The following is a 25,234-nucleotide window of genomic DNA, read 5'->3' as shown; positions in this document are numbered from 1 at the left end:
TGTAGCGTCCCGGATACGGCATGCAAAAACATAACAGGAACTTCGTCGTGTTCGTGGGCTCGAACCTCGCCTTTCCACGGTCGCGCGCACCGGCAACACAAATCCGCATTGCTTTATACGCATATTGCTATAACGACATGACATCGCAAAACAGACACATTGGCACAATACCAAAGTTACACACATAAATCAATGCACGAACCCCATTAGCCATGTCAGCCCTAGGCACTTCCTACTGTACTACCCCACTCGAACTATTAGGCCTACTTCAACTTCAAGCCCCGACATAGTCGCTCGCAACCAGCACCTCCAGCCAGACCAAAACTGTTCTCCATCCCCCACGTGCAACCTACCTTACCGGACAGTCTAGAAAAAAACATCTCAATGATAACACAACATGATTACCACGGCTTAACACTTATAAGGCTTTTTAAGTCTTGCATCACCCACCATGATATCCCGGTAATGCTGAGCGCCAGTCGGGGAAGCCATGGATACCAGTTTTACGAACATATCTTTGGGGATGGAACACACGTCCTACCGATCAAGAAGCCGAACTCTCCATTATTACGCTATCTTGTTAATTTATTCGACTGGTTTCTTTGGAAAACGCCGTTGAAGACCGTTTGGATGCTTCAGTGTGCCGTAGGCGATGTGCAACGAGCGGGTGCGGGCCTATGAGACACATTCATTTCAAGGCTAACTCCTGCCTCGGGACACATGGAAACGTGAAGTTATGGCCAACATACCCCTTGGAGAGTGCGGTGCCAAAATTAGCAGCGGCGACAAAACCTTGGTCAAAATAACCGTCGCTGGTTGGCCAAAACTTTCGATATTTATATGCGAGCTTTGTCGTCGAAATATAGTCGGCACCGAATATAGTCCTGTCCTTGCAATCTGACTAGATAAGGGCCGGGCAAACTTTTCAGCTAGAGGGCCACATTCAACATCCGAGTTCACGGGCCGCCCCGTAGTAAAATTGGGATTTATAAGCGAAAACTAGCCTAATTATTTATTTATAGTGAACAATTACATGAACATAAAACATAATATATGTTTACAACAAATCAAGTAGCCTACTGATTTAATGATAACGCACACGCGTCAGAAACATTAACGAGAATTCATGAACTGTGGTCATCCTGAATAACATATAATTGTCGGAGGCAGGAGAGTCAAGTATGTCGATTCTTAGAATCGGGCATAGATTTAACTTCGGGAACAGCAGCGGTGCTTATATAGGACGCACAAGGCGGACAAAATCATAATCACGTTACCTTTATTCCTTTAAATAGCCTACGCTTCGGCGTATCACTAACTGTGTTACTGTGTAAAACTGAATTTTTATGACTCGAGAAAAATTTCGGGTTCCACGACGGCTCTAAAATTAGCGTAGCCCTACCAGGGGTTAGTCATATGTTGGCCAGAATCACTGGCCTAGTATAAGTGATGTCAAAAGTTCAAATACGTAACATTTGACATGAGATAATTTGACTTTTTTTCGACGATAACAACTTTCCGGCTCAGCTCCCGAAATATCCGCCGGAGCGTAATTACTTCAGTCAGTGCTGTTTTATTGTATCTCATTCGAATTTTACCCTATATATTTACACAATATTCTCAAAAAAGACGACATTTGGGCGACCTCCGAGGACACTTTCAAAAAAGTATAAAAAGAGGACGTACGGTAACCCTACCATACCTTTTTCATTGCACTTTGTGACAATGCTGTGGGTTGAGGTCGATCGCCACGACTTCACACTTGTAATCTCCTATACGTAGCTTTGTACTACATTCGTATGATCCGATAAGAAAAATCGAGGCTTCCAAGATTGGAAAATAGTACCGAAGCTATAATTTTATCGTTGATAAATTAACTATTAGCGGCAAGGAGTGTATAATTTCAATACTCAAAAAATAATCTCTCACATCACTACTCAACTCAAATCATTGTGCCCTACTGATGGTTTCCCATTTGAATATGTGTGATTTGTGCCGACGATGCATCACGGCATCTCTGAATTCATATCATTTTTCCTCCAGTTCCGCGTCTAATTTATATTGATGAAATGGTCGCATTTCTTTCTTCAATTGATGTGAGAATATAGCGATATTGCGAACAGTAAAGCTAAACAAACCATGGTCTTGATATTGAACTCGCAGGCCCCGGCCGATTGTATCGATATTGGCCATTGGAGGTAAAAAATATCTGCGATTTTCGTGACGTAACAACATGGTAGCAGGGAGTCAGGGTAGCCTACTATAATCTGCGACTGGTAGACTGGAAATATTGATCTATTTCTTACAGCTTACAGGCGTCCAGTTGTAACCTATTATTTCAAATATATTTCGCGTCCATTGCTGTTCAAACCAGTGACGTGCGGTGAGGTTCACGGCTGGTGGTCGAGGCACTGACACACTGGTTAGATTCATGATTGGGGATGTAGATTTTCTTGGAAGGTTCGCAAATATAACCTACAAGGTAAACTGATGAGTGGCTTACCTGTTTCTTATCACATTAGCCATCTTCACACGCAGGCTATATCGGCTGCTCCTCTTCATCTGTTCCGCGTAAGCGGTGTCTTACAAAAAGCCTAGAAGCGGGTCGTGCAACAAGTCGGCAGATAGATCCTAATGTCGTCGGCCTGGTGTATATGACCAGACCATTACAGTCGAAAAACATCGTAAATGCTAAAAACAACAACAACGCATCATCAGTAGAGGAATGTATTTGCTCCGCATTACGACTTGTCCGAAATCGATAGCGCGTTTCACTGTGCTTCACTGAACCGCGCTGAGTGAGGCAGATTCGTCTGTGCCTCACCTGGCCATTGTTCTCGACGCTGTCCTTGTACGTAATAAAGTCGTATTTCTCATTCTTTGGAGAATTCGAGGGGGTTCTGGTGCTCTGACATTGTTCATTTTCAGAATCAGTGCGACAATAGCATTTTCTTGATACCAGTTATTTTAAACACCCCTCCTTACGCGCTGTATTTTTCTAACAATAAATATGAAAATTGGTGATGTTGGATGAAAAAAATGTTCAAATTTAGTTATTCGGGAACATCGACGGAAATCATCAATATAATCATTGAAGGTTTTCACAAGTTTCTATTAGGCTACTCGTCCTGACGAAAGGTGAGACAGCGTCTCACCCGACCGCACGTCACTGGTTCAAACAAATGCTCCGAAGTTTTGGATTTGACAGTTAAGGTAGATACCACATATTTTGAATATCGGTGAAGGTGCTATATTAGCAGTATCGGCTCAAAAATCCAATATTTGTCGGTAAAATAAAACTGCGGGGATATGCTCAAGTCTAGTGAATAGAGTACTTGTCAGAAACTGATTTATTCGTGCGATTATTCTAGCTTGTGAGGTTAGAGTTTAAGAAAGTACTGTTATACGCGAATTAAAGTATGAATATGACGTGAACATTATTAGGTCGTATCTTCTCTCTCCATAGCGCAAATTTGTAATCATTGTCTCTCATATTTCGCTGGTGAGACAAAAACAAACAATTAATTTGTCTTGAGCGCGCATTGAATAATGAGACAATAGTTATTAGCGATACACACTGCTCGGCCCCCAAGCGTCGGTAAGCGACGTATCTAACTGTCTATTAGTTTGCAAAAGTCCGCGCACGAAATAATCGTTAGCTGTCTCGTCCCCAGGCCAATAGTCTGCTCTAGGGTACGCAGAGTTTACGAACAATTCGTCTGGGTTCTGGTTTGTAGCTTGGATATTCACGTTACGTGATGAATGGAGGAAGATGGTAGATTGCTAATGATAAATGGTGCGATGAGATTTATTATGAGTGGCAGATCGAGTGGGGATAGCAATATCACAGTTGAAAATCAAGAATACTACATGAGGGAAGAAACAAGTCCAACTCTGTTTGCGTGAAAATGGTGTCATCGCTTAGGTCGCAGTTTATATATATTTTCTGAAAGTTGGTTGGCTGGTTCTTACCTGTTGAATTCAAAGAATTTGCGTAGCGGTCATATCTGTATAGAATAGGCAATGGATTCGAATGTTTATTCAACTCTTGGCGATATCGCTCGGTGTGTACGTAGGTGACGTTTCGTGAGATCGGTGTTGACTTTCATGCTGTGCGTGTCCGTGAGTTACTGGTGGAGGTCACTTAGGCTGCGAATTTCCAATGTCGTAGGCTTGCTGTTCATTACAGTGAATTTCCCGATGTTCTGGATAATGTATTATACTTATATCAAAATATATGACATTAGGCGAGATTTTGTTACATTTTATAGACCAGTTCATTTATTGACTTGCATTGCTTACGAATTGTGTAATTTGGTTCGTATCAGTACGATAATTATATGCCGTCTTATGTAGAAATTATACGTCGCTGCTAGTTCATGATACAGTATTATCGCTATTAATTATTTTCTTACTGTCCTTGGGTTGTTGTTTTTATAATTCGCGATAAGTCCGCAATGGATGATTTCCAACTTGGATTATGTATAGAATCTGACTGTCTCTTTTCATATAGATGGTTTATGACTTTACCTGTTCACGAGGCCTAAATGTTTACTGCATTCCATCTACCAATGTCGCAACAGTGCGCAAAGCGTGATTCATATAGGCATGCGACCTCTGTGTGCGTGCACCGCTACTTGAAATTGTATGCCTTACGGCTCCGAAATTCCAGAGTATCCAATCCACTTTTGATGAGTTTTCTCAATTTACTATAGAGCTGGCACTCGTTACAGACATGCCAAAGACACGAGATTTCATTAGGTCCGACTTGATCCGAAATCAGTTTTAGGGGTCGGATCAGGTTTAGCGGTTTTTCGTTTTACGACAACACCCTCTTGCTTGCAATGTCACGGATAGTATTTGAGATGGAAACAATAGCTGAAGGCAAACATCTACAAGTTTATGATGCAAGAGAATTGGTTAGATTTAGTAGATAATTCACTCTAAAAAATCAAAGTCGCATTGATTAGTCCCAAAATACTCAGATCTAAAATATCCAGCATCCGTGATTATGAGAATGTATGTTATCACGTGCGCTACGTGTTTTCATTATTGGCAATCACTTTTTCTAATATATTTGAAGTTAAAATGTCTATTGTCGCTAGAGGAAGTTGTAATCAGCAATCACGCAAAGGTGAGGTTAGGTAGCCTATACTTTAGGCTATACGCGCAGTTCATTAGAAAACAGGCTATGTGTTCTGAGGGCCTGGGAATGTTTCTAACCTGAGAATAATGGCAGAACACATGGAGGAAGTAATTAAACGATCGATTAGCCCCATATCGGTCTGTTTCGGTTGGAATCGTAGTGAAATGTATACAAGAATGACGGGGACTAGATGACAATGATGCAGTGATTTGAAACCGATACAAAGCATAGCACAGCATAACTATTTGTATATGATGTGTGACCACTGACCAGTATAAAAATGGGTTGTTTTATATCGTATCCCTGCAGCAGGGAGGCCCGATGCATAAATAGTTCACTCACAATTTCATAATTTCAAAACACAAGGGATAGGAAGTGGTCAAAGGACTAGGACTAGTCTTTCAATTAGACAGCCACCTTGTAAGATATGGAAGGAAGAGGCATACACACGGAATGAAAACTATAGCAGAAGATAGCATACATAAACAGGACAAGGAGATGAAATAAACTGGCATTTTTCGGCAAGCGAAGTCGATATATGAGATATGTCAGTTCGTGGTCCGGTAATGTGAGCGTAATAACGATTTTTTTTTAATTGTAACATTATGTTCGATTTCGATCCTCAAGTTCGGGCCTCTACAAACTACGGTTTACACTGCAGTCAACTAACTACTCGATTTTAACTCCAACATTTCTTAGCTCATTTGCAATACAATGCAACAAATCGTATTATCAGTTATTAGTTATAGTTGCGCATTTTGAAAACCCAGTACTTTGTACAGGTCTGATTACGTTGAGTTCAGCAGTGATATTTTTGTTCACTGTTCACTGTTCACTGTTCAGCCATCGTACTGCAAAAAGCTTTCAAATTTACAGCCTTTATATTCCGCTGCGTTTCACAGTTGAAATAACGTGGAACATGTAGGTAGAGTTGTTGGGTCATGTTGCGCCACCTGTTACTCACCGGATTATGCATCGTGTGCTTCACAAAGGGATCACGTATGCAAATTCTGAGACAGACTGAAGGTAGGCCTTTTCGGGTTCGTGTGTTTTTGACTTATCTTATTATGTGAAGAGGTTATTATTGTAGGTACAGAACTTCAATATACAATTGAATATTATATTCATATTATATACTATTCAATTGCGTTTATCTATAGTCGGTTATGGCTGCGAGGGCCGCGACGATAGGCTAGTGATGGCGTGATATAAAGCTGATGAACTGAGCCGTGGGTTGAGTCAAGTTGATTCTCCTCATCAGTCCTCACGGTATAAAATAACATATCAAACAATTGACGAAGTTTGCGTCTTTCAGATTTTTCCAGCATTGATGAAATCGGTGAAGCAAAGCTCTTTACAAAGTCAAAAGGTGAGGAACGAAGTCAGGTTGGATAGGTTTGACACTAAGCACATATGACATCAACGGCATAACTTGCTCATTCTTTACAATCTTTAGTCGCTAGGAGATAAGATTCTGGTATCGGTATAAGAAACTTTTCACGTGGCATAAAGCCATCTACCGTTTTCCGATTGGTCTCATAAGTCCTTCAAAATATTTATTCTGGAAATGAATCAGAGATTCAAATGCGTTTTGGCTATTTGCCAGATCTGGTCGAAAGTGGTCATCGTATTGGTACCCAAGCAGAAGTTGAAGTCATGTCGTAAATTTCTGCTCTAAGTAAGTAGAAATAGCCATTTCTAAGTATGCAAAACAATACTATTCCAGACCTGGTTTTACCTCGCATTTAGATTTCGTCGTCAACGAGAGAAAAATCCTTGTATCGAATTCCGTCATCTTCACGAGTGAAGTCGCCGTAAGGGCGATACTCGTGTATCACTAACAAAATATAGTTTCGAAATTACACGTGCTTTTGTGGCAGCAATCCGCAGTATTGGCGGGGTCAGTCTTGTAAATCGATTCACAAAACCCTCTTTCGTAGAGCTATCTACCTCAGCAAACACAATTATATCCTATACGCATCTGCCTTATGTCTCACGACTTCCAAATATACCTTAATAATATGTAATACCTATATAAAAGTGTCGACACATACATATACGAAGAGCTTCTTGGAGGTACAGAACTTCGGTATACAATTGAATAGTATATTCATACCTATTGAAATGAACCCGAATATTTTCGGCTGACACTCGTCAGGGGTAATTGTCAGCAACTATAGTAGAAAATTGGAAAGAACATTGTATATCAACAATCGAGCTCAAAATATGACGTCACCAGCATGAAATTTCGAATAAAAGAGCGTTCAATGTACTATTTTTAGATGGTACACGAACTCCTTTTGTTGACACAGCCTTGGCTTGTGTATTTTGATAAAAGTAGACTCCAAGACACACAAATGAAAGTGTGAAAGGTGATGACATTTTTATTTGTCAACACAAGATTTCCAGTAAATATAATTAAAACGAACGTAACTTCCAAATTTGGTCGGCATTTTAAACGAAGGCCATGGGCGGCAGCATATGCTCCTATATACGCCACTGGTAGGAAGCACGTCTTTACAATTTACATGTTGTTGGGAGCAGTTGCGTTGTCGTAAAAATCACGTTGGTCTTCACTGTGTCACAACACTTATTGACCGCAGAAATCAATTGCATTTCAAATCGGATGGAAATAGGACCAATCCATGGTAGATAAATGTAAACATCTTTTCTTATTCGTTCGGTAGGCTCTGTTGACTTTTCCGCGTTAAATTGCGTTATTTTCCTCTCCGTGTCGCGGTTGATGACGTGTTCAGGGTAACCGTTATCAAGTAAGGATTTTCGGATGTTGTCTAGTTCTAAATTCAATTTTTTGCTCGAATACAAATTTCAACAACTACTTCACCTCGGAGACAAAAGCGCACAAGTACAGCACACGCGCGTCATCGAAGAACAACTACCATATGATCAGGACTGAATACAAGAAAACGCATTGCTCTATCAAGTATGCCGGACCCCAATTGTGGAACAGCATCTCGCCGGCTATCCGACAGTCGTCGAGCATGTCCGCATTCAAGTCGAAATACAAGCAATTTCTTCTAAATCAATACTAGCCAGTCTTCGGGATTACCGGACCACGACCTAACATCGACCTCGCCCTCCGCCACCTCATTTTGTCGCTTGCGTCTTATATTCTCTGCATTACTGTTCATTCAGTGTGCATGCCTCTTATTTACTTCGCCTATAGGCTAAGGTGGGTATCTGATCTTAATGGCTACTCCAAGTTGTTTCGACACCTTCCTATCTTTTCATTGTATCGCAGTCTTGTGATGTTTTGAAACGATGAAAATATTAATAAACCTGATTGACTGATTGACTACATCATCAACGCTCTACTTACCGCTGATTTTACAAATCACGCATGATTTTTTGTGCTCAATTAGACTCTCAGCACAAAATTTATGGTATAAAATGCGTTAACCGGGGCATACGATATTCGACTATACTTGGTGTGAGGCTTCAGATCACTTTATTATTAAAAAAATTCATTAGATCAATACAGCGCAAGATTGCGATACAATGAAAAGATAGGAAGTGTCGAAACGACTTGGCGTTGTCTTTGAAATCGGACACCCGTCTGGACATAGGCGATGTAAACAAGAGGCATGCACATTGCACACTCAATGAAAAGCAATCGAAGTGCACAGTAGATAGTAGCACATTCGAGTACATTCATTTTCTACAGCTACTCGCGTAGCATGAATGATTACTTTGAATATATGTACACTATATACACGGCTATCGTTATTTCTCACTCGTCCAGTATCAGCTGTACTGTACCAATAAGCAGGCACTTTGACTTTCAGGTAGATTGACAAGAGCCGTTTATGATTGTCATAACGTTACTCGAAATCATCATGTGCAGGTGACGTACGGAGAGAACGTTGTCATCAGTTGTACGTGCAAAGGACAAGTGAGTTTGGTGAGTAGCTGCAATGAAGTTTTTAGGTAAAACTTTCACGCACATTCTAACGGGTGAAAACGCTGCAAATTCAGCAATCCTTATGGATATTGCACTTATTTTTACGTATATGCCGTTTTGCGCTTTCTTGGCCTAGAATTAGGGTAGCCTTTAAAACAAAAATCATTTGAAACGGACATGTTTAAAGCATGGCATTTGTTTAAAACATGTTTTTATTATATATTTTTCATCCATACTTGTGACAGACTTGAGCAAATCGTCCGTAAGCTCAAACTGCATGTTTTTCGGGAGTATTTACATAATTATGGCATAGTTATACCACGTTTGAAAAACTCAACTTTTCAAATGTATTATTTTAAAACATTTGTTTTAAATGCAACCCTACCAATAATACTTACTCTTTGCTTTCTTGGAAATCGCTAGTTCTACTTGTAACCGAGTAGAAATTTACGACCAGTCGGTAGCTCCATAGACCTCATTTTGAGAACCCCTCTTTTCCAGGGAGTATGCTATATAGTGATCATGTTTTAACAGAAATGGTTCGACAACGAAAATTGCAAAGAAATTTCGTCTTCCGATAGGATCAACATTTCTGACGACAGTATCACAATAGCATCGTTCAACCGCACCGATCCGCAGACGTACGTGTGCGCTGACGATGCGCCGCACAAATGCTCAGAAAGTATCAGCGTTACTGGTGAGTTTGATTAGTGATTGGAAATCGACATTCTTGTCTTGACCACGATCCAATCCTAATGTAATCCAAACTTGGTCGAATATATAATTCTAGTTATCTAATTAAGCTCATTAGCGAGAAATGTCGATAATCCAATTCTAATCTAATTTGTGAAATGTTTCTATGCTCTAATTTCAATTCTAATCCAACTTCTGGTTTTCCTGCAGGTGAACTGTATAGTGCGCAAACGAGCCAAGCTCGGTGTACAGACGTTTGCCATTCTCGTGCTCTCAGATTTAATATGAACTAAATTTGATTCAAATTCTAAATTCTCATCGAATTCAGTAATTTTAATTCTAATCTAATTTGGAAAAAATTGTGAAGTAATATTTCTAATTCTAATTATATAATTTGGAAAAGCTGAGTATTTTCTTTTCGTCCAACCTTCCTTATCAGAATGCAGTCTGATTTGGTATGAACTCAACTCGGTTTGGTTGTATTTCTTTCTAATTCGAAATATATTTCAATTTACGAGATTTTGCGAATTGAGTAAATCTAGTTCGAAGATATTTTAGAAAAGCCTGGAAATTTTCTAGTTGTCAAAACCTGGTCACGCCGAATTTCCGTTTCCTCGATAATAACGATCATCAATTTTCAGCTATCGAAAAAACTCCGACTTCTGGAAACGGTGGAGCAGGGGCTGTTATCGTCATTATCGTGATCGTCTTATTTCTTGTTGTGTCACTATACTGCTTGAGAAGAAACAAGTCTAAAGTCGGCCTGTGTTTCCGCGACACCTTCAAGGCTAACGATGGAAAAGGTGATCACTTTGTCGACGTGCTACACGAGTATGCTAACGAACCCCATTTATATTTCAGACGGTAAAGAATTCGACGCCTATGTATCGACCGGGTACACCGAAATCGACCGTAAATTCGTGGAATCGCTAGTTTTTGACGTTTTACAGAAGAAATGTCACTATAAGCTGCTGGCGGACAACAAGAATATTCTGCCGAAATTAGGTAAAAGTCGGTTTACTGTGCTTTAAGCTGTTCGTACAGGGATTTGAAAATGAAAAAAATAATGTGACCAGCACAATTATAAATTTTAGGTATCAAGTCGTGCTTTTTACACCCTTCCAATGGGTGAAAATGAGTCAAATGCACCTATGGATATATCCCAGGGGTGTACTCGGTTCAGTTCTAGTGTATCAACTCAAGAAATCCCAAAAGGTGGTGCACCATTACACCCCTGGTATATATCTCCATAAGGAATGGTGTGCTTGACTCATTTTCACCCTTTGAAATCGAACGGTCGGTAAATTAACTCGCAACATGTTATGCGTCAACTGCGATTGAGTATTTGCCGAAACTTTGTAATCTTTTCTTCCAGAATATAGTCCTAAACTCCGGTCGAACATCAACCGTTGCCGACGACTCGTGGTAGTGTTCAGCCCCTCTTACATGACGCACGACTGGTGCATGTACTGCTTCAACGAAGGTAAGCCTGCTCCCGCGATCGACCCGTCCGTATATTTCATCGCCTCTGTACTTTCAGGGCTACGGAAAATCGTCGAGCTGCACATTCCGACCATTTTCGTAATCACGGACCACACGATGCGCGCGGAACTGTACTCGCACAATGACGTCATATCCCATATTCCTCAGGTACCTAATGTAGCCATAGAAGAATTTGTTAGATAAAAGTAAGTTCGCTAAAAACTATACGAAAAATATATTTTGGCGTCAGTGAAGCAGGGCCATTGAGTAACGATGTACCTTCACTTCGGAGTATTCATTGTAGGATTTTCCTGCTTGCACTACTTCTACATGTAATTGAGTAGAAATTGAATTGAATCTATTACTGGAAACTACTCAGTACTTAAAAGACATTTCATTTTCCACTTCCAATCAACGTCTTTTCCCGCCTCCGCAGTGAATCGGAAAACTGGGGTCCAGAGTTTAACAGCTGGATTTTTTTAAAGGTTTTGGTATTAGATCGGAGTTAGAGGTATAGCTACATGTTTGATTGCAAATTAGATTTGAATTGGGATTGCTGAATTCGCGGAAACTCGGAAATTGAATTCAATTCCTAATTTGAATGGAATACAACAACAACCAAGTTCAGTTCGTATCAAGTCAGAGTTCATCCAAATACGCACGAGAATGGCAACTGTCTGTTCACAGAGCTTGGCTCGTTTCACAGTATACAGTTCTCATGTGGCATTTACAGGAAAACCAGAAGTTGTATTAGAATAAAAATGAGGGCATGGAAACATTTAACAAATTAGATTCGGATAAGATTACCAGTATTTCGCTCTGATTAGTCTAATTCAGTGGTCCGTAACCTATGGTTCGCGAGCCATATATGGCTCTTTTGGGTGTAAGTTATGGCTCTTTGAGAGTTTTTCTAATTTTGTTCTTGATTTATCAATATTGCAGCAACTTGTTGGTGAATTTTCATGGGGGCCAGAATAATTATTATTGTGGCAACATAACATGGTTTTGAGAGGTCAAGTCAATGGGATATCTACTATCCTGGGTTAGAGGCTCTTTTTTAAATCCCCAAATTTACGTTGCTGTCGCGCCGGCGACTTACTCCACTCGCGAATTCGATCTACCCGCCATCGCGCGCCACGAAATCTTGGATTGCGCAATACCTTAATAGACCAAAGAGAATAGCAGACATGGCCACGCTTGTAGGACAATGCAGTTTTCAAATACCCATTGTCTTCCTGATCTACGCCGAGAAATGAATTATCTAGCTGTCCCAAGCCTGATTCCACTGCTGGAAGCACAATAGTATGACAGTATATCTATGGCCTCAGCCAGGCTCATAATCCTAATATCGCCATTTTTCAGGTCCTGCTCACTCAGTATCAGTCGCCCGCCGACCGGCAACGCGCGATAGAACAGATCCGACAGAATCTCCCGCCTCCGATGAAGTCATCCGTGAAATTCTCGTCCAATAAGAAAAACGGAATGAGGTCTCCGATCATGGGCGACGCGGAGTCGATTCACAGATCGGAACAAGCCTTAAACGGCGATGGTTAGCGGAATATTCGAAGATATTTGAGATTTGTTTGTTGACATATTAGGTATTGTCGAAATCGCCGTGAAATTTCACGTTCAACGGTACCGGCTGCAGCTCGATCTGACAATTGCTGTAGATTTTATGAGCCAAATACCGTTCCTTATGGGAAATTACCCCGGGGAGGGTGAATCGATGTGATAATCATCTTCAGATGTGGTCATCAAAGTAATCAACGTTAGCGCTCAAGTGGATGTAAAAGTATTACCGTTGATTTATAATCGGTTACAAGTATAAAATAGTAGTTTTAAAGACATGTCAAAGGAAAGAAGAAGATGAAATATGTGAAAAGGGCTATAGTAAGTAGTTTTGATCTAGGGTTAGTAGTAGTTTAAGTAGTAATTTTATAAACTAATTCAAGTGCTGGAGGTCAGGCTAAAGTAGGTAGTTTCAAATGGTAATTCATTACTGGCCAACAACGCAGTATGTCTGTTTTCATCGTATTTTCACAAAATATCGTACTGTCGGTTAAGTCAACGTAAAAAAACATCTTCCCGGCTTAATTGAACATGCGATCTTCAAACTAATGCGGAAATTTTCCAAGGTGCGGCGCTTCAAATGGAAGACGGGACTGAGTACACTTTCGGCGTTCCCCCGCAACAGATATCCGACGAGATAGAGAGAGAGTACGACGAGGTAAACATGGATTGACAAATAGAAAATTTTCATCTTTCCCAAATTAGATCAGAATTAAAATGATTGCTACAAAGTTTTTTTCCGAATATGATTACAATTGCTGAATATGCAGACCCTTATGAATTGAATAAATTTCCGAATTAAAAAGAAAGCACATCAAAAATCAACTTCAGTTCCTATCAAAACAGAGTTCATTGTAATAAGCACGAGGATGGCAAATGACTGTACACTGAGCTTGGCTCATTTCCCAACGTCCCATGTAGCATTTTCAGGAAAACCAGAAATTAGACACTAGGTATATTTAGCTCTAATTAGTAGAAGTCTATAATAAGGCGACTAGAATTCCCGAGTCTGGTTGCATAAGAAACAACCTTTTCCAGGCGCTCGAAGAGCCAGAACCTGACGACTTCGTCACTGCAATCCGAGAAGGAGACGATATAGACCCCGACAAAGTTCGCGTGAACCAGTACAACGCCCGCAAAGATTTCTACAGCATTGCCATGACTGACGCCGAAGACTGAGAGGCTGCTTGGAATGCTATCCTCTGTCTACTATGCATATAGTGTTCTGAGTTTATATTTGAGAGTGTTGCCACGCTAGCTGGCTATTCCACAAGTATGTTCATTGTTCACACTGTGAACATGACAGTGTACTGTAGATCGCAAGTTCGTTCGCGCACTGGCCTATCGAGGTTCGGATACCGAATATCAACGCGAACAGAACGTTCGCACCCTATTAAACCGATGTGCTAATTATTTTTAGACTGTCTTTTATAAATCCTATTTCGGCAGAACTTAATAGATGAAATGAATATGATTACGTGATTTTATATTTTGAAAGTGCAATAAATCATCTGGATACAGCGAATCCGAACTTCCATTGTAGAACTCTTACGTAGAATATATGATCCGCGATAGGCATTCGACGCAGTCGGACGGAAAAGACGTAGAAAATGCGTAGACTGTCTGGGTCCGGATTGTGAATTTGCTCTGTAAGTAGTATTTCAGCATCGTTTTTCCACTGAAATACGAAAAATCAGACAGACAGACAGACAGACAGACAGAAGTTTATTTTCATGTGTAAGAAAGTAATGCTGTGAAATGGTGGCCAGCGATACGACCTTCAGGCCTTCAAGTCAGCTGGTCACCTCATACATTAAACAGACAGTCATATATAGGTCAACATGCAATACCAATTACATATAACCCATATATGTATATCTATAGTCAATGATTTGGCATATCACTGCTGTCAATCTAGCTATATAATAACAAGTAACTAAACAGTTGGTAAAATAACAAGTAAACAATACAAACGGTACCAAACTCTCAATGGTATGAGAATGAAGAAACTAAACAGTAGCCATAAGGTTATGATTGCAAGAGCTGCTTTTTATAATGATATTTAAATTCGTTAAAAGACATATTTTTCAATTCAGTTGGAATCTCACCCCATAGTTTTGGTCCTAAAAAGACAATGGATCTTTGAGCCATTGAAGACACACGTGGAATAAAATAGTTGTTAGAAGAAGCAGATCTGGTATTATAAGTATGGACGTCTTTTTGGAGAAGAAATAGGCCTAGCAATGCATCGGAAATATTGCCATTATGGTATCTATGCATCAACTTTGCAATTTCTAGAGAGCACATTTTAGGAACTGTTAATATGTTGAGGGATCTGTATGCTTGCTGAACACTGTCCCGTGGCCCTAGACGGCATATTGAGCGGATAGCTCTATTTTGTTGAACAGATAAGGCTTGCAAGTACGTTTTGAAAGTTGTGCCCCAAAAAATAATACCATATAACAGATGAGGATGAATTATGGAAAAGTATAGAGTTCTCAGAACTGATCTGGGAAGTAAACGAGATACCCGTGACAGCACACCGCAAGCGCGAGAAACTTTTGACACTAGCAATTCGATATGGGATCTCCAAGACATATCATTGTCAATGTGTATCCCTAGATATTTCACAGTGGAGGTTGGTTTCACAGTGACGCCAAGTATTGTTATTGCAAAATGGGGTGTGTGAGTGGGCGGTGCCTTGTTGTTGCTAATCAACAGCTGAGTTTTGGCAGGGTTTATTACTAGTTTGTTGACATTCATCCAAGTGATAATGTTTTCCATTTCAGAGTTGACTGTATGCTGGAGAGAAGCTAGGTCAGAATCGCGAGCAAATAAGCACGTATCGTCTGCAAAGAGAGTAGTGTGGAACTTTGATGCGTTTGGCAGATCATTAATGTACATTATGAAAAGAATTGGACCTAAAGTTGAGCCTTGGGGAACACCGGTCTCGATTTTCCCATAGTGAAAGGGAGATGTCATGTGATGGTCAATGTACTGTAAGCGGTTTGAAAAATAGGAACGAAATAATTCCAGAGATTTCCCTCTAATACCGTAACGCTGTAATTTTTCAAGCAATAAAGAATGGTTGATCGTGTCAAAAGCTTTTTTCAAATCTAAAAATATACTGCAGCAAACATCGTTAGAGCCCAGTACGATTTTAGCAGGATTATTTCGAAGACTTAGTGTAAGTAGAGCGAAATGCTGGTAATCAATTTCTAATCTAATTTGTGAAATGTTTCCAAGCTTTAATTTTACTTATAATCTAATATATGTTTTTCCTAAAAATGCTACAGGAGAACCGTATAGTGCGCAACGAGCCAAGCTTGCTGTGCAGACGTTTGCCATGCTCTTGCTCCGTGATTCCCAAACTGTGCGCAGTCACCGATTCTCTAGTGTACCGCGAAATTTTTAGTATTTTGGATAATAATTGTTGAACATTTTCATGAATCAACTCATAAACAAGTTATCATTTCGTAAATCATGGGCATGTTGTTTGGAGTTCCACTCGCACTGCAACAAGATTTTCCAGAATCTGCTGTTAACAACGTTGGGTATAGGTAATCCATTTCAAAGCTATGAGTCATGCAATCTTTTTGAATAAGAATGGCTCATTGATTCACGAAAGGACCCGCTTCAAAAATGGATGAGTTTTGACTGTGCTTTCAAATCCTTGGAGTAGTCTTTGGAATCAGACACTCACCTTGTCCTTATCGATGTAAAGAGGAGGCATGCACATTGAATGAAAAGTATAATAAGATAGTATAATAAAAAGCAAGCCACAAAAATGTGCATGGTGGCTTGTCACGGGAGGCGATATCGATAGATCAGGTCGCGATCAGGTAATCTTTAGGGCGGTCTATAGTATTTAATTAGAAGAAATTGCTTGTATTTCGACTTGAATGTGGGCAACTGGACTCGCTCGTCGACTGTCGGGTGTCCGGCGGGATACTGTTGCACACATCAGGTTCGGCATATTTGATAGAGCGATGATCTTCTCGATCGATCATATGATATTTGGATGACGTGGACGCGTGTGTGTTGTACTTGTGCGCTTTTGATTCCGCGGTAAAGAGGTCGTTGAAATATACGATGCAATGACCGCAGCGGAACTGATTCATAAACTTGGCGATTTCTAGTTTTCGCATATCTTCTATGTTTAGGATATCGAATCTCTTCAGCAGCGACTTGCGGACGGACATGGACAACCAGGCCCCTTTGGGGCCCTAGCTATGATAAGGAGTACGTTATGTTGTTAGGGTTGCATTTAAAACAAAAATAAATTTAAATGTTCAAATCAAGGCCCTTATTTAAAACGCGTTTTTATTGTGTTTTTTAAGCCATGGCGTCACGAATATTCAATTGTGACGTGATAGTGGATTGACATTGACAATTGAAAATAGGGTAAATAGGCCTATAGCTTCTTTGACGAAATATCTGCACTATTGCTGGGGAACCGACTATTTTGTGGGTTCCAACCATCCTCTATCGATATACGTCGGCTGTATCGGGTGGTAATTGTCCGTAGGCTCATACAACATGTTTTTGGAAAGTATACACAATTATGGCATAATTTTGCAACCTAAAAAAAACACAATTTTGGTATTTTTAAAAGGCCTTTGTTTAAAGCACTGTTTAAAACATGTTTTAAACAAAGTGTTTTAAAACACCGTTTGTTTTCAATGCAACCTTATATCTTGTGGTTTTTGCAGTGGCTCGAGTGCAGTTTTACCAGCAGCAAGAGGATGCCATATTATAACTTCGATTGGATTAAGGAGGACGCGGGCCGCATGAATTTAATATCGAGATTAATTAGGCCACATAGTTGAACAACGACGCTATCTCGTCTCCTACGCAACCCTAATGAATATCTTGGTAAATTAGGGTTACCGGGATTATGGACCGCCTTGAAATCTTAATTAAGGATTGCATCGTATGTTGATTGATCAGAGAGAAGCAGACATGGCAGCGCCTGTATGACAATGTTATTTAAAATCCACATTGTTTTCGTCATTATAGGCGAGAAATGGCTTTGAAGAGACATTGCTGTCGTTAACATACATTCATTAAATACGCTTTATTCCTTGTATATGTGGATAAATGGGCGAATAATGTATCGATTCAGCAATCCGGCCCGCCGACTGGAGAAGTTGCACGCCCCTTGTCTGAGCTGTTTTAGATGCGGCTGGAATATAGATGGAGTTTTTCATACTGGTTTTGTAATATATCCGTTCGAATCAGTGAAGTTTCTTGATCCAGCAGGAAACTAGAAGGAAGCAAGGGCGTAGCCAGAAAAAATATTTGGGGGGGGGCGAAAAATTCGATGACGTAAATGAACCCCCCCCCCTTAAAGATAAGGGAAAAATAGGTACAATCGATGGACTTGGGCGCTTATTGGATGATTAACACAACATGTGGGGCGATCGTTATATATATTCCACTCACAGACGGATGTGATCAAATGATGATTGTGGAAAACCAGGACGACAATACTTTCGCGCGAAGCGCGAAAATTTTTTATGGTTAATGAATGAAATTGGTTCATTATATTGGTCTTAGCATATTGTGAATACGTTTTCATTATCAGATTTGCCGGCAGGGCTGATAGAAGTGGTGTCATCAAACATTCAGGGGGTAATTAATTATACGTCTTGAGCTATATGTTCATACCACACGGCAAGACTATTTAGAGTTTCTAGAGCAGGGTGGCCAAAGGGCCACATGAGACTTACGAACCATTGCACGGGCCACTTGAATGTTGATGACCTTTTTTAGTCTTCCGATAGGAGCGCACCGGATAATAGGTAACGTTGAAAACAATACTTATATTAATACGCATCAAAATCAATGACAATTAAGACATGAAGACTTGGTGTGGATCCCCAACCTCGCCGATTCTTAGACGCACACATACACATACCCTATGGAAGCTTCCAGTTGCCAACTATAGCTTATTAGGCGGTCGTTGTACGGATGAGCCCAAATCGCTGACATAAAGTGATGAACATTCAGTGTGAATTTCGGCCCTAGTCGCGCGGAGCGGAATTTTTTTTTAAATAAATCAAAGAATTTGATCAATAATATTAGTACGTCTATATGAGCTAGTGATGTCCATTCTTATTACTTCGTTGAAGCACGGTTTGTTCGTAACCTCTGATACATACCAGACCAAATTAAAAAACTCCTTTGATCAGACTCGTTCAATTTCAAATTAGCAATTTTTACCGAGAGGTGGTGATATTTTACTGTGCCAGTTGCGTTTATGTTGGAGGGGTCTGATTGCAGGGACAGGATCATTCGGCGCCAGCCATTTAAGCACCCGAAAATCTATATCGATGGCTTCGGAATACATGGGTCGGTTTTATGGTGGTCAATCATTTTGGGAGCGCACTTTGCAGAGTAGCATATAGCATACTTTATATATCTTCGTGTGTCCCGGAACGGAAGTTGCCGGAGCTAATAGTCCCCAACCCCCATACTGAACTGACACTCCTGCAGACTCAATCAACCCAATTCGACCTCGGGCTACTCTAGTGTATCAACTGGTACTGTTGTATTCTTATAATTGAGAATGCAGCTAAATTCAATAATGGGTATTTGCGTAATAAATTTTTTTCGTGGTACCGATAACAAAATCAAGACATGAACGGACACTAAATCGCGCTAAGCGCGAAGAAAAATTTTAGGTTGCATACATTTGCCCCAAAATACTCTAATATTTATTGATTTTACGAATATTTTTAAAAAATTTGGGGGGGGCGACCGCCCCTGTCGCCCCCCTGGCTACGCCAGTGGAAGGAAGTAGGCTCTTTCTACTGTATGGTAATGTTATTGCTTATGAAGTGTGGTCTTGATCGGACGCTAATGTCGATCTGATTCCGAAAATATATATTATAGTCTGATCCGGGCACTGCAAATCTTCAAAGTATCGAAATTGACATTGTTTCGAACATGGCAGCGCCTCAACATGACTTGACTATAAATGACATGGCGATGGTTGTTTGCATCAATGGCGATTTCAAGTAGTGTGATTGCTCAAACGTGCAGTCTCGTGTTGCGCGTCTATCCGTAGAGAGAGAGAGAGAGAGATGATATTATTTTTCGCCTGCACCATCGAGATGGTTTGACGACGGAGTTGCGATACGGCCCCATGAGGTCATCTAGTCTGCGCCCCCGTTTTTTTTTCTCCTCCATGCTATCCGTGATTGCTGAGCGCCTAGCAGGATAGTTGCGGATACCACTTTTCGAGTCTTTGGTATGACCCGGCCGGGGATCGAACCCACGACCTACCGCTCGAGAAGCCGGACGCATAACCATTACACTATCTCGCTCGGTGAGGTTATAGTTATCTATAGAGCAGTGGTCCTCCTCAACATTTTTCTACCACTCAAGGTTCTAGAAAATTTACGAAAAACTCAACTCGACTCAAAATGTATATAGGTATATAATAACATGGGCGGATTAGCAAGTAAGTTGGAAATCTCGAAACAACTGCCGTCCACGTTCCAATGCGCCCCTAATTATTATTAACATCACACATTAACAAGGCAAAATGAATGTGATTGTTGCGAGTTGCAATTGCTTCTTCTCCACGATCTGGTCTATAGGCGGGGTGCAACTGAGTCTAATGACGCATTGGGTGTTTATCGATGCATGCGACGAAGACATTTCCTACATTAGAAAAAATTACGTTAATGATTTGTGAAAACTGTAATTTCACTTCAAAAGAAATGCATATACTGCGAACCACTTGAAATAACATTCGCGTAGGCCTACCACATGTTGTGTGGACAGTGGACACTATTGAGCACGCCTGTTGACAATCATGGTCGTAGATTTCTCTCGAACATTTGCACTTCGAGCTGCCGTTTTCTACGGCGACAGATTTCTTGGATACTTTTGCTAACGTTCTGTGATGGTCATCGCGTCAAGTTCATCTCTATATCGGGCCTGTTAGGCTATTCCGTGCCTAAATGAGCTAACTGATGACTTTGACTATAGACAATGTACTCACCCTAAGTCTCAGTCCCACTCGCGGCGTCAGTGCCCAGGGATAATAATCTGGGTTTGTAATTTCCTGAGGATGTAGTTCTGCATTGCCCTTTCTCGGACACCCTAAAAATAGTTCACGGACCCCAAGAATCCACGTCCTAAAACGACGAATAAATCGTTGCAAAATCACGGAGAGTTTGATACAATCAAAATAATTGGCGCCGTAGGCAATAAAACAGTCAACGCTTTTGAAAATGATAAAATTATCAATGTATTTCCAATTGAATAAATGAGCCTGAAAGACGGAATATTTCACTCGGAATCGACGAATATGACATAACTATATAGGGATTGTCGGTAATAGTTAAATATTTGTAGAGTAACGATATCAAAACCGAACAAAAGGCAATAAAAGTACATGAATCGCTATTTATTGATTTCACCACAACGGCGCATTGGTGCTTATATAAGTCTTGACAGGCAATTACAACGAGTATATAAGATCATTGACAGCACCGACGAGAAAAAACGGCACAATATGGAATCATGTACGTCGGGCACGACGGTTCAAGGAGCAACCACAATTATATATGCGGGTAAATTTACGAAGTCGACTATTTTAATTTACAACAGGAATCTAAATATTGAAAAGCAGAGTTTCGACCATACTCAGGAATTGACGCGTGACAACTAATTATAGCATACAATCAGGAATTATCGCTCCATAGCTATTGGGAATTTATATTCCTAATAGGCGTATGATTCTCATTCCGTAATTGTGTGTAAAATACGAAATCTAAAAAATTGCGTGTTGATGAAATTAGTCTTAAGGGAGAATCCCTACTCTCTCGAGAACGATTGGTTTAATCCAGCTACGTATACTTTCCCCACATATAAATTAAAAGCGAGTCGGCAGAAACAAAATGAGATCTTCGTGCCTAGCATAGTTGGCTATCCTGAGGACGATCTCTCCATCCGATACTAGTCTCGCCTCTGTATTTGTCCAATAACGATGGGGAGCGTTTTAAATCATCGATTCTGACAGAGAAAATCTCTGGGGCCTTTTCCCTTGCCACAAAATAAACTTGGTCGCTGAGAAGAAATGCAGTAAAACGCGAACAAGGCATGTTAAAATTCTGAATTGAGCACCATTGCCTTGTTATGATATTAAATCGATCTAGCATGACCGAAACGCCACCAAAGACATACACACATCGTTCGTAAAACACAGCTGAAGCATCAACTCTCGGATTTGCAATATCAGGCAAATACCAATAACGCATGTTCTCGACATCAATTTCAGTTGCCAAGGTCGCAGTACATTCACCACCGATCACGTACACTGCATTGTGTGAGCTGGCAACGCAAAATCCTCTAGAATGCGGTCCTACATTGCTGTATATCGCGATCCCACGGTTAGGATAAGTCAACCGATGTGCGACAGTCCGATAGCAACAAACCATTGCAATGTAAGGGCCGCACCCGATGCATCGGTTGTAACAAGCAGCTTGCCAAGTTTGACGTTTCTGCTCCGAATAAATTTTCTTCCACCAATTTCGAGGAAAGTTACTCAGTTGCCACAATTCCCTACCATTTCCAACAAAGACGTTACCGCGGTGAACTGTTACATCTAATGCAGGGGACGGGAAAAGAGGCACCCTGTCAAGCTTGTAAAATTTGCTCAGAACGGTGTCATAGTGCAAGATAACACAGGTATCTGGATCGAGAGTAACAATACTAAACAGTTTCTCTGTAGAGGTTTCTATAATATCGCTGGACTTCAGAAAATCTTTTATGAAATTGCGGATTTCCGGAAAGTATTTGAGAAGGCGCTCTTTCATAATCACATTTTCCAAGAAATGTATCCTTATGCTTTTGTAATCCACTAATTTTATTAAATCTACAAAGAAACACATGCGCTGATGTAACCTGCGTTTCACCCAATGAATCAATGATTCCCATTTTTTATGTTCTCCATTCAAGTCTTCCAACACAGACATCGTAACTAAGAGGGCCTGTAAAGTTCCTCCAGTCATAACATCTATATCTGATGCAGTCAGATTCTTAACGAATGCTTCAAGTGACTTCTTCAATGCTCCGTCTTGATATCTGTATTTAGTCACCTTGTTTAGTAGTGCCAAGTTTTCAACTGTCGCTGATTTACCGAGGTAATTCATGAACAATCGATTGTATTCGTGAAGATGAAGTGCGCGTGCTGTTCGAATAATTATTGCTACAATTTCCAGATTGAGTGTGATGGGAAACTGAGCTTTTCCTGAGTATATAAACTCTATGCAGTTCAATACGTGAGCAGGGTTGCTTCCGAACATAGGCAGACAAACAGGTCGTGGCTTTCCTTCACTATCCAAATCTAGTATACCACGAAATGCATCAGTAGCAGCATTTAGCACCACTCGATGCGCAAAAATGTGCTGATCTCCGGCAATAAGATGGGCATCGTAAAAAGAGCGGTTCTTGTACAGCCGCCTCAACCCATCAACTACGTTCTGTGCGTGTGTGTTGGATGGTATTGCAGTTGGCTGATGTGCTAGAAACGTTTGTGAGCACTCCTGATTATCATCATCGTCGTCCATTGTAGTCATCTCGATTTCCACGGGTAGTCCATACCGATGATCTAGTCGGCTTGTCCGCATTTTTGCCGACTGACTTCGTCGAGTCACGTACCCTTAGCGGTTTTGTTCGTTTAATAATCTATCATTTCTTGAGAGATGTATCATACAGAGATGAAACGAATGCTACAAGCAAACACCTATAAGTAGGCTACATTGTAAATGCTGGCTTTAGCAATAATCCTCCTCTATCTGCCTGCGGAATTTACATTTTCACTTGTTAGGCCCAAGCAAGCTTCTATTACACGACGCATTTGTAGATTATTGTGATAGATTTAGCGCTCATGTTTTCGATGCGATTTGCTACTTCGCCACAAAATGAAACTTACGGAATGCCTCACTGTCTCATGCGGTGACGTTCGTATCAGGCTAACAGTATTGAACAATGAACACCAATTAATTAAGCATGGCGCATTAGGTGAGTTGCAAGTTCGAGTGAAGGGTGGCCGTGAAAATCGGTATCTATTAGTATGAGTATATATTAATAATTTCATCATTTCAAACCACATGACTGCGATACAATGAAAAGATAGGAAGGTATCAACTGTCAACACGACTTGGAGTAGTCTTTGAAATCAGAGCCACCTGGGATGAGGCGACGTAAATAAAAGGCATACATATTACATATACTGGATGGAAATAGATCAGCGATGAATGCTAGTCCACCCTCAAGATTACCGGACCACGACCTGAACGACCTATCGAACTCGCCTTCCGCGACATGCCACCTCATTTTGTCGCTTGCTTTTTCTATACTATCTTCTTTTACTTTTCATTCAGTGTGCACTGTGCATGCCTCCTCTTTACATAGCCTAGGCCAAGTTGAGTGTATGATTCCAAAGACTACTCCAGTCGTTTCGACGCCTTTCTATCTTTTCATTGTAACGCAATTTTTTTGGGTGTATTGAACTGATAAAAACTGCTAATAAACCGAACTGAACATAAAACGACTAGTGATGAAAATGAAGGTCATTGAATAATGAATATTCTACCGCGCAAAGCATTTCGAATCTCTCAGCTGCATCATGTCATCAAGACTGATCCTTTTTCACATGGATTCCATTTCTAGTTACGTTTTCGCAGTGCCAAAAAGTCATCTATAGCGACATCGCATACAATATAATGTCCTAAGCCTCAACTCTTCGGTCGCCCTCTCTAAATCTAAGGCCTGCGGAACTCAGGTCGTCAACTCTATAATAATCTCTCTGTCTACAGATATAGATCGAAAATTTACCACGTGCATTGCTCAATGCACATATTCATGATCTCTCCAGAGAATCCTAACGATCTGGACTTCAGCAATAGCGATTTTGTAATAGTATTGACATTTAATCAATCGGATTAAAAGATATCGGAGTACCGTCCCAATCCCGATCACCGTATCGATATAATTCTTGTGACGGGATTTGTGAACAAACAATACACAACACGAGGCTGCTGTCGATACAGCCAGATAGATTTTTCAATAATCCCGGAGAGCTGTATTTTCCGTTGTCATTTTGACGTCGGTTGACAAATCCGTTGCGGGTAGGTAAGCAATTCGAGCTAGGGTTGCAGCGTGCACAAAGCACATTTGTGCTACTAATATAGGGTTACCATACGTCCTCTATTAAGAGGATTTGTCCTCTTTTTTGACTTTTTTGAAAGTTTCCTCGGAGGACGCCCTTTTGTCCTCTTTTTTGAAAATTTAGGTCATATTTAGAGCAAAATGCGAGTGATATGCCGTAAATTAGCACAGAAGTGACGCTCCTGCTGGGCGAATTTTTTTTTTCGAAGTCAACCACCTAGCAATGTGGAGAG

General features: G+C 40.6%; 3 protein-coding genes across 3 annotated transcripts in view; 2 read left to right on the top strand and 1 right to left on the bottom strand.

Annotated features, from left to right (window-relative positions):
• The first annotated feature begins 5,983 nt into the window (after positions 1-5,983).
• Positions 5,984-14,337, top strand: LOC145454815 (uncharacterized). Its single transcript, XM_080332807.1, has 11 exons — positions 5,984-6,172; positions 6,462-6,515; positions 8,953-9,068; positions 9,603-9,765; positions 10,403-10,564; positions 10,623-10,766; positions 11,137-11,244; positions 11,302-11,411; positions 12,606-12,792; positions 13,379-13,470; positions 13,851-14,337. The coding sequence occupies exons 1-11, from the start codon at positions 6,088-6,090 to the stop codon at positions 13,989-13,991; spliced, it is 1,362 nt and encodes a 453-aa protein (XP_080188933.1). The 5' UTR covers positions 5,984-6,087; the 3' UTR covers positions 13,992-14,337.
• The window catches only part of LOC145454808 (solute carrier family 15 member 2-like), a 383,011-nt gene continuing 368,010 nt past the window's right edge, over positions 10,234-25,234 (top strand). The window contains exon 1 of the mRNA XM_080332798.1: positions 10,234-10,246. The gene's annotated coding sequence lies outside the window, so the exon portion shown is untranslated. The remainder of the gene's footprint in view (positions 10,247-25,234) is intronic.
• LOC145454811 (uncharacterized) lies at positions 14,354-23,816 on the bottom strand. The gene is made up of 2 exons (XM_080332801.1): positions 20,827-23,816; positions 14,354-14,490 (listed from the first exon to the last, which is right to left on the bottom strand). The coding sequence occupies exon 1, from the start codon at positions 23,456-23,458 to the stop codon at positions 21,743-21,745; it is 1,716 nt and encodes a 571-aa protein (XP_080188927.1). The 5' UTR covers positions 23,459-23,816; the 3' UTR covers positions 14,354-14,490; positions 20,827-21,742.

This window comes from Botryllus schlosseri, chromosome 13 (genome assembly GCF_051294905.1).
Source record: "Botryllus schlosseri isolate E-star chromosome 13, Bs_hap1, whole genome shotgun sequence".
In the NCBI taxonomy this organism is placed as follows: Eukaryota; Metazoa; Chordata; class Ascidiacea; order Stolidobranchia; family Styelidae; genus Botryllus; species Botryllus schlosseri.
This window is presented reverse-complemented; position numbering and strand designations above follow the sequence as displayed.

Bases quoted from the DNA above. Each gene is read 5' to 3' on its own strand.
- LOC145454811 (XM_080332801.1), bottom strand. From the start codon at position 23,458: ATGCGGACAAGCCGACTAGATCATCGGTATGGACTACCCGTGGAAATC.
- LOC145454815 (XM_080332807.1), top strand. From the start codon at position 6,088: ATGTTGCGCCACCTGTTACTCACCGGATTATGCATCGTGTGCTTCACA. The intron at 9,766-10,402 runs GTGAGTTTGATT...ATCAATTTTCAG, and splicing joins AGAAAGTATCAGCGTTACTG to CTATCGAAAAAACTCCGACT. The intron at 13,471-13,850 runs GTAAACATGGAT...AACCTTTTCCAG, and splicing joins TAGAGAGAGAGTACGACGAG to GCGCTCGAAGAGCCAGAACC.